At 30.1% G+C, this 11,167-nt stretch overlaps 2 protein-coding genes across 2 annotated transcripts; one reads left to right on the plus strand and one right to left on the minus strand.

Moving 5' to 3' along the window:
• Positions 1–4,661: 4,661 nt before the first annotated feature.
• LOC130446364 (uncharacterized) lies at positions 4,662–7,055 on the plus strand. Its single transcript, XM_056782585.1, has 2 exons — positions 4,662–4,771; positions 6,687–7,055. Exons 1-2 carry the CDS (start codon positions 4,748–4,750, stop codon positions 7,011–7,013), a joined length of 351 nt encoding a protein of 116 aa, XP_056638563.1. The 5' UTR covers positions 4,662–4,747; the 3' UTR covers positions 7,014–7,055.
• A 1,761-nt stretch (positions 7,056–8,816) lies between these two features.
• Positions 8,817–10,404, minus strand: LOC130447634 (uncharacterized). Its single transcript, XM_056784573.1, has 2 exons — positions 10,351–10,404; positions 8,817–9,189 (listed from the first exon to the last, which is right to left on the minus strand). Exons 1-2 carry the CDS (start codon positions 10,357–10,359, stop codon positions 8,866–8,868), a joined length of 333 nt encoding a protein of 110 aa, XP_056640551.1. The 5' UTR covers positions 10,360–10,404; the 3' UTR covers positions 8,817–8,865.
• Between the last annotated feature and the right edge of the window lie 763 nt (positions 10,405–11,167).

The following is an 11,167-nucleotide window of genomic DNA, read 5'->3' on the forward strand; positions in this document are numbered from 1 at the left end:
ATAACTTGTCTTATCCCTACAATGTTGTCTCACGAGTCCAATATTCTTTTACTGATTTCACCAAAAAGATCTGGTTCCCAGTAGCATGTCTCAGCCCTACTGTGTAGTTCTCAGAGTCTAAATTTTTTCAATTATTCAACCAAAGGATTTTAGAGATCAATAACTTGTCTTAGCTCTATAATGCTGTCTCAAGAGTCCAATATTCTCTTAGTTTCCAGTAGCAGGAGTCTAACTTTTTTTACCGATTCCATCAAAGAGTTGTAGTTCCCAGTATCATGTCTTATCCCTACTAATATTCTTTCACTGATTCCACCAAATAGTTTTGGTTCCTTTTTTTGCTAGTTTATCAACAATGTAATCTTTCTTTTGCTCTGGTATTTATCTATAGTTCGTTAGGTATTCGCAAACCATTATGACACTGATAACAGAAAAGCTCAGAACTTTAATAACTGTATAGCTAATTATCAATAGGTAACTTTCTAATCGTACAAAATACCCTCTAGTCTTTTATCCCTGACACGTTATTCTGTAAAAGTACTCACCCCATCTCGCCCATAGATTATGAAGTCCTGGTGTTTTAAATATACCATAAATATAATTGTGTTTCTCAGTAATATTGACATTAATTACTTAAATGTGCTACATTCTAAATAAATATTGTATTTCTGGATAACAATTTTAATGACAAATTAAAAATTTCACCTTCTGTATGTATATTATTAAGTTCATTCAATATAAAATTTGTAATTAAATTTTGAATTCATAACACCAGGTAATCGTTGTGTTATTGACGATTAAATCTATTTATACTTATATTTTATTGACTAAATTCATCACAAAAGAATGAGCTATAAATACCTATATTATAAAACCCCTTTTTTCTATGCATAAATACGTAGGAATCCTAAAAATTCGAAAATTTTAAGCACCGAATGAGCACACTCGAGTTAAATGTTGACTGACGTTATTAACCTCATTTCTTGTAGATCTACATTTATTTGTTTCTCCTAATTCTCTTTTTAAACGAGAATGAAAACGAAACAAATTTGGTTTATAAAATATGAAAACATTTGTGTTACTTAATAGCTACTCAATACGAAGTAGAAGCTATACGTTCTACGAGGGTTGCAGTTTAAGTTTTGAAACATAACACTGATGTGAATATGTCAAACTGACATTGTCATTCTGAAGTTTGACATTTTTTATGGTGAACGTACTCAGAACGTGTTGGTATACGAGTGTTATTTAAATTGTCTATAGATTCTTGAAACATTCTTCTTGGTTAAAAAATGGAATCCGAACATTTTCGTGCGATGACTTTCGACGTGGATTAAACTATCAGCAGTGTGCCGATTACCTCGCTTCGATTTTTGGTAATAAAGAAGAAGCGATTGACGCGTTCAAATCACATGGTTTGAAGGTACCTCAATCGGAATAGTAAACATGCTTCGACAATTGGATCAAATGCATACAAAAGTGTATTGATCTTAATAGATAATATTTCTAAAAACAATAAAGTCATGTCCAATTATAAATATTTGTTTTTGTCTATCTTAAAACTTAAGTTGCAACCCTCATATTGAATATAAATTTAATAAAAAAACTGTGTTTTATTTATGTGGTTCTTTTCCATGATCGTTGTTGGTTTTTTTTGATAATTGCTAATGTTACGCTTTGATATTTCTCACTGTTTTTATAAACCACGTTTTTCCCGAGATAATAAATTATTTACATCATCATAGTTTATAGGTGCGTCTCATCTACAAGGTGTATCAAAATAAAAACAAAAAGAAAGGTAGTTGCTGAAAGTTTATTGATTCATTTCAAAGTGGTAGACACTAAATAATGAAGCAAATCATCTAAACTGTAACAAACTAAAATTGAAATTGATCAGCTGCATTATAAACTACTGATTTGTTTATCATTTATCAGTTCATATTTTCTTTATTTTAAAGCAGTAATTGAAGTATTTTTTAGATTTTTTTGACAAAAACTTGAAACGGTGATTCTCAAAATACCCGAAATGAATCACCACTAGGGATTTTTCGGTGGTGGGAAAAGTGAAAAGAACAATTAAATGAGAAAAAAAGTGATAAGAAATAAAAAAAAATATAAGGAAAGAAGATGAAAAATAATTTAGTCCTGCAGAACTTCTGAGTCAGTGATTGAAATATTCTCAGATTTTTTGACAAAATGGCATGAAAATATCAAAAAAACTAGTAATATTTTGAAAGTTTGAGAACCTCTGGCTTCAAACGACAAGAAAGAAAAGTAAAAACAACAAATGAATGAGAAAAAGAAAGATTTTATGTCAAAATGATATGAAAAATATCAAAACAATCAATTTTTATGAAACAGTGGTTTCCAAAGTGGTCCAGGTGAATCCCCAATGGGTCCAAGGGAGGTTTAACAGGTATACATTCAGATCAGTGGTTCATAAAGAGGTCCAGATGAATCACTAAAAGATACAGGGGATAATTAATATTTTAAAGGATTATTAAACGAAGCGTTTTAGAAGACTGAACAAGAAACTAAAAGTTGAAGCTAAAATTTTTGTTCGCGTACTTGTGATTCTTGAATAGGGAATATTTCTTAAAATTCATAATCTTTTTGAAAAACAATAATTTTTTCAAAAACTGCACTAGTGAAAATATACTAGGACGTGTAAAAAACAGTTCTAAGAAGTGATTTGTCATATCTGTTTATGAATCTAATATATATTCGATAAATAATACAAAATAATATGAATTATGAATTAATTTACGATGTAAATTAATCATAATTATATATTTTCAATTATCTATATTTATATGGCGTATTGTTTTCCGGAACTTATGGTTGACCTTAATATCATTCAGGATTAAATCGCGTTCCTCGTTTTTTATCTCGAAAAGGGATGAAAATATAAAAATTATTTGAAACAAAATTTATCCAAAATTTCTATTTTATGAGACGATAGCAAATGAGATGTTTTTTTATCTACCAAAATAAATATCTACAGTACGTTTTATCCCCTTCATTTTTTTCTTGAATTTTCCTTCACAATTTTTGTTTAAATAATACTTTTTCTAGTAACTGAGGGACCGAGAAGTAATATCGCCCCCTTAAATTAAATTCATATGAATAAATATCAAATCCAAATAATTAGTGGGATATCGGGCAATTTTTTTCAAGAATAGTTTTGATTTGTTGGGCTTCAGAATAACTTCAGACACTTTATGATTTTGGTTCAGTCGATCTATTCGTCCATAATAAAGATCTTCATAAACATTTTGTCCAAATTTCAGAACTTCACATTGACAATTCCGCATATACTTCGTTAAACACACAAAAAACTTTCTAGAATGTAAAATAGGATGATCCTTTTGGAAAAAGACACTGCCTTTTTAGTTTTGAAATATCAGAAGCCATTTTTCACCTCAACCGATCAAAAAACGGTTCGTTATGATGTCGTTGAACTAATACGTTGCATGTGATTGATCAGTTGGCTTCGTTCTCTTCAGAAAGATTATCGAAGAACCAAACACCTGCTCTGTTTGCGTCTAAGGATCTATTTGTACAGTGAGGTCGTTTAAGAAATGACGTCGACGTCAATAGATTTCAGAAGTCATCGATGGACACCAAACGTCAATCAGTGGACTGTTAATCGACAAGATCTGACAAAAGTAGACGCCAATTCAGCTGAATTTACATGAATTGATGTGATTCGACGTTAATAGAAATCAGGAGACATCAATCAACATGAAGTGATAATCGATCTCAATCGGACTCAATAGATTGTTGATCGACAAGATTTGACAAAATTAGACGCAGACAATCGACCTCAATTGGCTTCAATGGACTGTTAATCGACAAGATCTGACAAAAGTAGATGCCAATTGACCTGAATATACGTGAATTAATGTGATTTTCCTCAATCAATTTTGATATTTGTGCAGGTCTGTACACAATAATTATATCTATATAAAATAACAATAAGTATATCTATAATTGAGCATATGACACCTTCACTTGTCACTTGTGACACCATTGTATTTACTGACAATATAGAAGATTTACAACGCCTGATTCAGTATGAAAAGCATTCGAAATGTGGTTTTATAGATCCTCTAGACCAGCTGGGTAACAAACGAAAAAGTCTCCAGAAAAAAGACGAATATCCTGTCTTAAGAACTTTATAACCTTACTCAACAAAACCTACCCTGCTGACAGACTAAAAATGACCATGATAATCGTGAATATTCGTCACGGATAGGCATAGCAAAAAGAAGAAGAATACAACTATCAACTAGTCCGTGGGTGTCCCTAGTAGACTACCTCGAATTGATGATATACCGGACACTTTGGCTAGCAGCAAGTTTTCAAGTTTTCTACCTTGGACCTGAAGTTTGGATATTGGCAAGTAGAGGTAGCCTCAAACGTCCAAATTCGAATATTACAAAATTGTAATATTTGTGAGATAATTTTTTCTATTTTCTATCAACAATATTCATAAATCCGGAAACATTTGATGATTCATAACGCAAGCCATTAGTTTAACGTGGTTCCCTGTAATTTCCTAAGCACCTTTAAAAAAACTTATCGGATGGTTGATTTAATTTGATAATATTATATATTATCGTGGGTAATCTGCGATTACTTGAACAAAACTAATTAAAAACTTGTTTTGTATAAAATAGATCTCGCAGCTTTAAATAGCGTCAATCGTTACAAATCAACTTTAGAAACGAGAGTGTGACTATAACAAATGGCTAAGCCTGCTATTATTTTGGTGAGTTATGTTTAATTTTTTTAATCTACCGAGTCTTATCGCATACCGTAAATACCGAATACATTTGAAACATTTATCTATTATTTATTATTATTTGTCGTGCATATTAGTTATTTATTCAAAAAGTGTTTTTAATATCAATTATTAAAGAAAGGAAATAATAAAGTTTTTTCAATTTAACACCTTGTATATTTTCCAATATTTATTTTAATCGTATAATTTTCGTTCTCATAATATATAGTTTTACTATTTAATATAGGGTGTTTAAAAATATATGACCATTTTTATATGGAAATGGAAAATAAATGCTAAAAAGATGAAGAAACCCTTTCACTTAAAACCAAATTTGATACATTTTATAAGACTGTTAATTAATGGTGAGTGGAAGTTATTTTACGTCAGGATATTCATTTTAAATAAAGAAAACTTTTTTTACTGATAAGGGTTACTTCACATTTTACAATTAGTTCATCCCCAATGAACCCTCAAAAATTATTTGATTGCCACCTACAATTAAGTAACAGCCTCATACAGTATACCAAATTTGGTATTTTTAAGTGGATGATTACAGAAGTCTATGTTCATTTGTGATGGTTTTCTAATATAACAATCAATGTATTTGCAAAATACACAATTACGTAAATATATTATCAAACGATTTTTTTTATTGCACCACATATATACAGCACTTCAACCTTAAAGACATATGACAGAGTTTTTATAGTCAAAAATTTACAAAATATATATAAAAAAATCTTGAGTTTACTTTTCAGCTGTCACTGTATATCAGCTGTCACTGTATACATATGTCGAACGATGCTTTTTGTTACCGTTAATTTGAATATTGACCAAAATAAATAATCATTTGTTTACTAGTTATTAACGAGTATTTATTTTATATATAAAATTTAACATATCTTTTTAAATACCCTGTATAATTTGATAAAACTTCATAATGTATAATTTCATAAAACATGAATTTAGGAGAAATATTAAAACAGAACGTATTTTTACTTTGTCACCCCGCTATAAAACACCCCGTAGAAATTGGCCTATTTTCCAGATAATGAGCAAGTGGTTTTCTACAATTTTTGTTGATAACCTTTTTGGATAATTTTCCTAAGAACAAAAATACTAAATGTAGTAATAATATAAGATATTACTGCGCCATCTGCACTTTAAATAGCGAACATGAAACGTCATTTAATCTTCTATATTACAGGAAATTAAAAATAATACAAAGTGATATAGAGATGGGAATTTCTGTTTTCATTTTGTCCAGGAGTTTTGTCATTATTACTTTCTTTAACTTTGTATTCAAATTTACTACTATTTTTATCTCATAGTTGAATGCAGAGTTCCGATCATTTGTTGAAATTTACAATATCCAAACATTTTATGCCAGGAGGAAAGAAGTATAAATGAAGAAAACAAAACTTCAAAAATAAATGAATTCTTTGGTGCAAAAGACATGACAAATATTTTTAAGGGAAAATATAAATATATTTGCCTTTATGATTGCAACTTCTTCAAACTTAGTTATTGTTTTGATTTGTATCCGTTACTGGTATTTTACCTACAACTAATTTGTAAGTTACTTTTTGAAGATGACCGAGTTACTTTTCTAAAAAAAAGCTTCTTCCATGTAACTTGTAACTAGTTATATTTGTGAAGTTACCATTCCAGCTCTAGGATTAATTTTGAGACGAATTTATATATTCAACTGTCATAATGTCATAAAAAAATATTGTGGATCTTACACACTCACAAAATGTGGATCGTATTTTTGAGGTGTCTATTTCTTGCATTGCTTATAATTTGAATTTCTATTATAACCTCACATTCAAATATATTATTTTAAATCTATTCAGTTTAATAGATATAAACATTGACGTATATTATTTTTATTTAACAGACAATCATTCTACTTCTATGTACTGTTTGTCCGATTCTATCTTCTCCAACGTTTAAAAAAGTCTTCGGCGGCGGCTACGGAGGCAACGGTTGTGGAGGAGGCTGTTATCAACAACCAGTACGCGTTCAACCAGTTTACGTACAACCTGTTGCACAACAGTGTACTACTTGTGGTGTTCAACGACCCGCGCCTGTTGTTAGCACTTGCAGTACTTGTGGAGGCAGTTTAGGCGGTGGGGGAGGTGGAGGTGGAGGAGGTGGCGGTGGTTCAGGAGGAGGCAGCGGATTTGGATATGGAGGAGGCTATGGAGGAGGTTACGGAAAGTAATAGAAACGTATTTTTTTATTTGTGAATATTTTAATAAAATGCCATATTTATAAAATATGTTTTATTATTTTTTACCAATTTTCCAAATAAGAAGTGAGGGTTTTCATTATATTGGATGTGTAAATATTTTTAAGACGCTTTTATTAGTTTCCCCTGTATAATAAATGACTTTATGGCCACAATTTTGTCTTACTTTGAGCGATCAGATTTTATTCAAATTTTGCACACTTGTCAAAGACTGACGACAATGCAAGAATTCGATCAAAATATTCAATTATCCTGATTAGATTCTTCAGGATTCATGAATTTATTTTTTATCCTTTGCATGAGAGTTAGAAAGATAGAGCTAGTGGTCGAACTACGTAAGCGTGCAGTCCCAGACTTACAAAATCGAGATGCAGCCATCAACGCATCTGTACATATTAAAGAAGGGTTTAAAATAACAAACTAAACTAAAAAGCAAATAATAAAAAAAAGGAAATCGATAATAGAGGAAAGGGAAGATTAAGTTATGCTAAAGATACGTACAGCATTTGAAATTGAAAGGGAAGTACTACTGAGGAAAATTGGCTTGAAAATGTCATAGAAAGCACCCCACGCTTTTATTATAGTGACATTAATATCCTCATCAGTAATTTTTAGCATTCTGTCTTTACTATACATGATTTTTCACTTCAAGACAAAATTAAATGCTTATTAATTTGATATATTTTATTGTTTTGTCTATTTCATCTAAAATTTAATCTTATATTGTAAAAATATGTAAGCTATATGCAACCAGCATATCTTCAGGCTATTATGTGTTGCATACTGCAAATATACTAATATTTGACATATGTTAACTCTATGAATAGTAATATAAAATTATAATTAGAGAAAGGGATTCTAAGAAAATTAGAAAGATCCCTAATATGAATTGAATGCCATATTCACGAAATATTTTCATATTTACCAATAATAATACCTTATATATTACATTGTTCATATACAATTTTTTCTATTCTGTTTCTTTATACTTCTTTCTACGTGATTTATTTTAGTGACATCTGTTTATTCTTTAATAAAACTAAATTGCCTTTTATAGTTCATATCGAGATATCACGACTATCCGCCATATTGTTTTGAAGAACAAATGTTATTTACATAAAAATTAGTATTGCTATGTCTATAATTATTAAATTTATTTAATTTCTTATACCTTTTGATATATATAATGCATCTGAATGTTCTTGATTTTAGGTCCCTTCTGTTTTAAAATTAATTTATTTAATAATTTTTGAAAAATAAAATTTGACGTTTCGACTTTTCTTTAAGTCTTTATCAAAATATAAAAACTTAAGAAAAGCTGAAACGTCAAATTTTATCAAATTATTGAAAAAAACAATTTTAAAAAAGAAGAAGAACATTTAGATGCATTAATTATCAAATTCTATGCAATTAGTATTTCTTTTAAACCATGTATTATGTGTTGTCTATATTATGTTTAACAAATACTGACAGTTGACCATAGATAAATCAGAAAACATAGTTGAGGTACCGTTAGTACAGTACATACATACAGAAAAATAGAAATTTATATTTATTCAATTTCTATTCCTGTAGCAGCTAGGACTTTATCGCTATTTATCACCATAAAATTCGTCTCTTCTTCGACATAGAAGTCTCTATGAGACTTTATGTCCATATATTTTTCATAATATGAATAATTCTGTTGACTATTTAGAATCAACTGAAACAAGTTTACTTCAAAATAATTATTTGGGTTAGTAGGAAATAGATAATAAATATTTTTTTCTACTTTTATTATAATCATCATTTCATTTGCACATTTTATTCCTCTATGTACCTTTCACTACCAATATCCACGTCTCCATCCTCCTCCATAACCATATCCATGTCCCCAGCTCCCATATCCATTCCAACCTCTACCCCCACCGCCGTATCCGCCCCAACCTCTTCCGTATCCGCCCCATCCTCTTCCGTACCCGCCCCATCCTCTACCGTAACCTCCCCAAGCAGAAGCGGATTGTTCTAGATCCGAATTAGGAGATTCCAGATCTGTTGGTTCTTCATCTGGTAAGGAATCTTCTGCTGATCTTGCTTCTAGATTTGTTGAGGGACTCTCAAATGGAATACTCAGCGCTGCTGATACTACCATAAATATCAGAATAATTTTCTGTGAAACGGAAACATAAGTTCGTTTAATAATTGTATATATACACACAGGTGTAGATAAATAAACGTAGTTTTTATCCTCAACGTAGGCGATAACGCGTTCTCGTCTAATGAAAATATTTTTCCTACAAGTGAAACTTTGAGGTTAGGAAACAGGAAGAAGTCGCTGAGGTGTAGATCTGGAAAAGCAGTGGGGGTCAAGCTATTAGACGTGCAAGCATCGTCCTGATGGTTAGGTTAGGTTAATTAAATCTTATAAATTTTATAATTATCAAACAGCTCGACTCATAAAACAGTGAAAACAGATACAAATGTCATTGAAAATCTAACACTATGAGCTTAAGAACTGGGTTAGGGCATAGTCTTTTGAAAGGTGGTGAAAATAACGGGTTGAAAATTTTTAAATTTGGATTTATAGTGTCCTAAACGTATTAGATAGGTCGTTGATTGATATATACAGGATACTTTACAAATACATTTTCAAAAACTAATTTTCAATTTAGAATTCAAAAAAGTGGTCAAATATGGTATATTCCATCTAAAAAATAATATATTTGATTTAACTACTTTTAGAACATCCTGTAGACTGGAAATTATTTGACATGTTGATGTAATTGATGTTCGTATGACTATAAGAAGAAAACTTTGAAATCTGTCACCGTTTGCATAGTAAAAACAGTATAAATACAAATGACATTCTGTATAAATATAAAACATCTCATAGAAAAGTTTCAGTGTGAATTACAGTCTCTAGTGACATTTTCAAACCTTATTTGTCATTAAAAATCCAAAAAAAGTGATCAAATGTAGTACGTTTGATTCAACTACTTTTGGGACATTCTGTAAGTTTGAAACTAATTGTAAACGGTAACATAATTGTTGTTCATATAACCACAAGAAAAAAAAAATTGAAATCTGTCACCGTTTGCATAGTAAAAACAGTATAAATACAAGTGACATTCTGTATAAATAAAAAACATTTTATAAAAAAGTTTTGTGCTCTGAAGAAAATAAGTAGGTCCAGTTTCTAATAAAAATAATGACGACCACGTTTTAAATATTTCTGACTATTTATTATAATTCTTAAAAGAATCAAAATACATCTTCTAACACCAAAATATTATTATAAATAAATAAATTAATATTTATAAATTGTACATACCTTTATCATTTTCAGAACCTCTTTTATTCTTATGGAATTCAAACTTACTGATGCTTCTCAGAGTTAGCAAGTCTATATTTATACTCAGCTTCTTGTGGTAGTAAATGTTTTTTGATAGGCTTGTCCTAATCGTACGTCTTCGTTTCATTTTCCAAATTATATCTCTTGAACTAACATGCTAATATTCATTATATTTATTCATATTATTCTTCAACGTTCTATCTCTTATTTAATCTATTCAGTTATAGGGTGATCCATAACTAATAGGTCACATTGTAATTACGAGTTTTAGAAGACAAAAATAATGGGTGAGATACAGGATGTTGAAATAAAAAAACAATTTTTGTAATGTGATAGCGTTTTAGTGTTAATGACTTAAACATAACTCATAGATGTCGCCACATAAACCAAATATAAGTGAATAAAGTCTATAGTTTGATCTCATTATTCTCGACTCGAAAACAATCGTTTAAGAGTGTTTTCTACGAGGGTGGTCCCAAAAGTACCTGGCCCAACAAAGGAAACACGAAAATTCATCCACTATTTACAACAGTATTGATAGGGAGCATAAACCACGTGATCATACTATAGTACTTCTGAGACTGCTCCCTCTCTACACGTAGCCTAATGTAGCCTTTTCCATAAAATATTAACAGTTCATTTTTTTCATCATATATTCATCAAATTAACATTTATTGACCAAATGAAATAATTTCATTCGAAAAAAACTGTAGTTTTGCTTTTACCTACTCTCCCCGTCACGTGGTTGCGCGTAGTATTTGAACTTATCTTATAATTTCGAATTAGTTTGAAATGA

The sequence above is a fragment of the Diorhabda sublineata genome, chromosome 1, assembly GCF_026230105.1.
Source record: "Diorhabda sublineata isolate icDioSubl1.1 chromosome 1, icDioSubl1.1, whole genome shotgun sequence".
Lineage (NCBI taxonomy): Eukaryota > Metazoa > Arthropoda > Insecta > Coleoptera > Chrysomelidae > Diorhabda > Diorhabda sublineata.

Bases quoted from the DNA above. Each gene is read 5' to 3' on its own strand.
- LOC130446364 (XM_056782585.1), top strand. From the start codon at position 4,748: ATGGCTAAGCCTGCTATTATTTTG. The intron at 4,772-6,686 runs GTGAGTTATGTT...TTTATTTAACAG, and splicing joins CTAAGCCTGCTATTATTTTG to ACAATCATTCTACTTCTATG.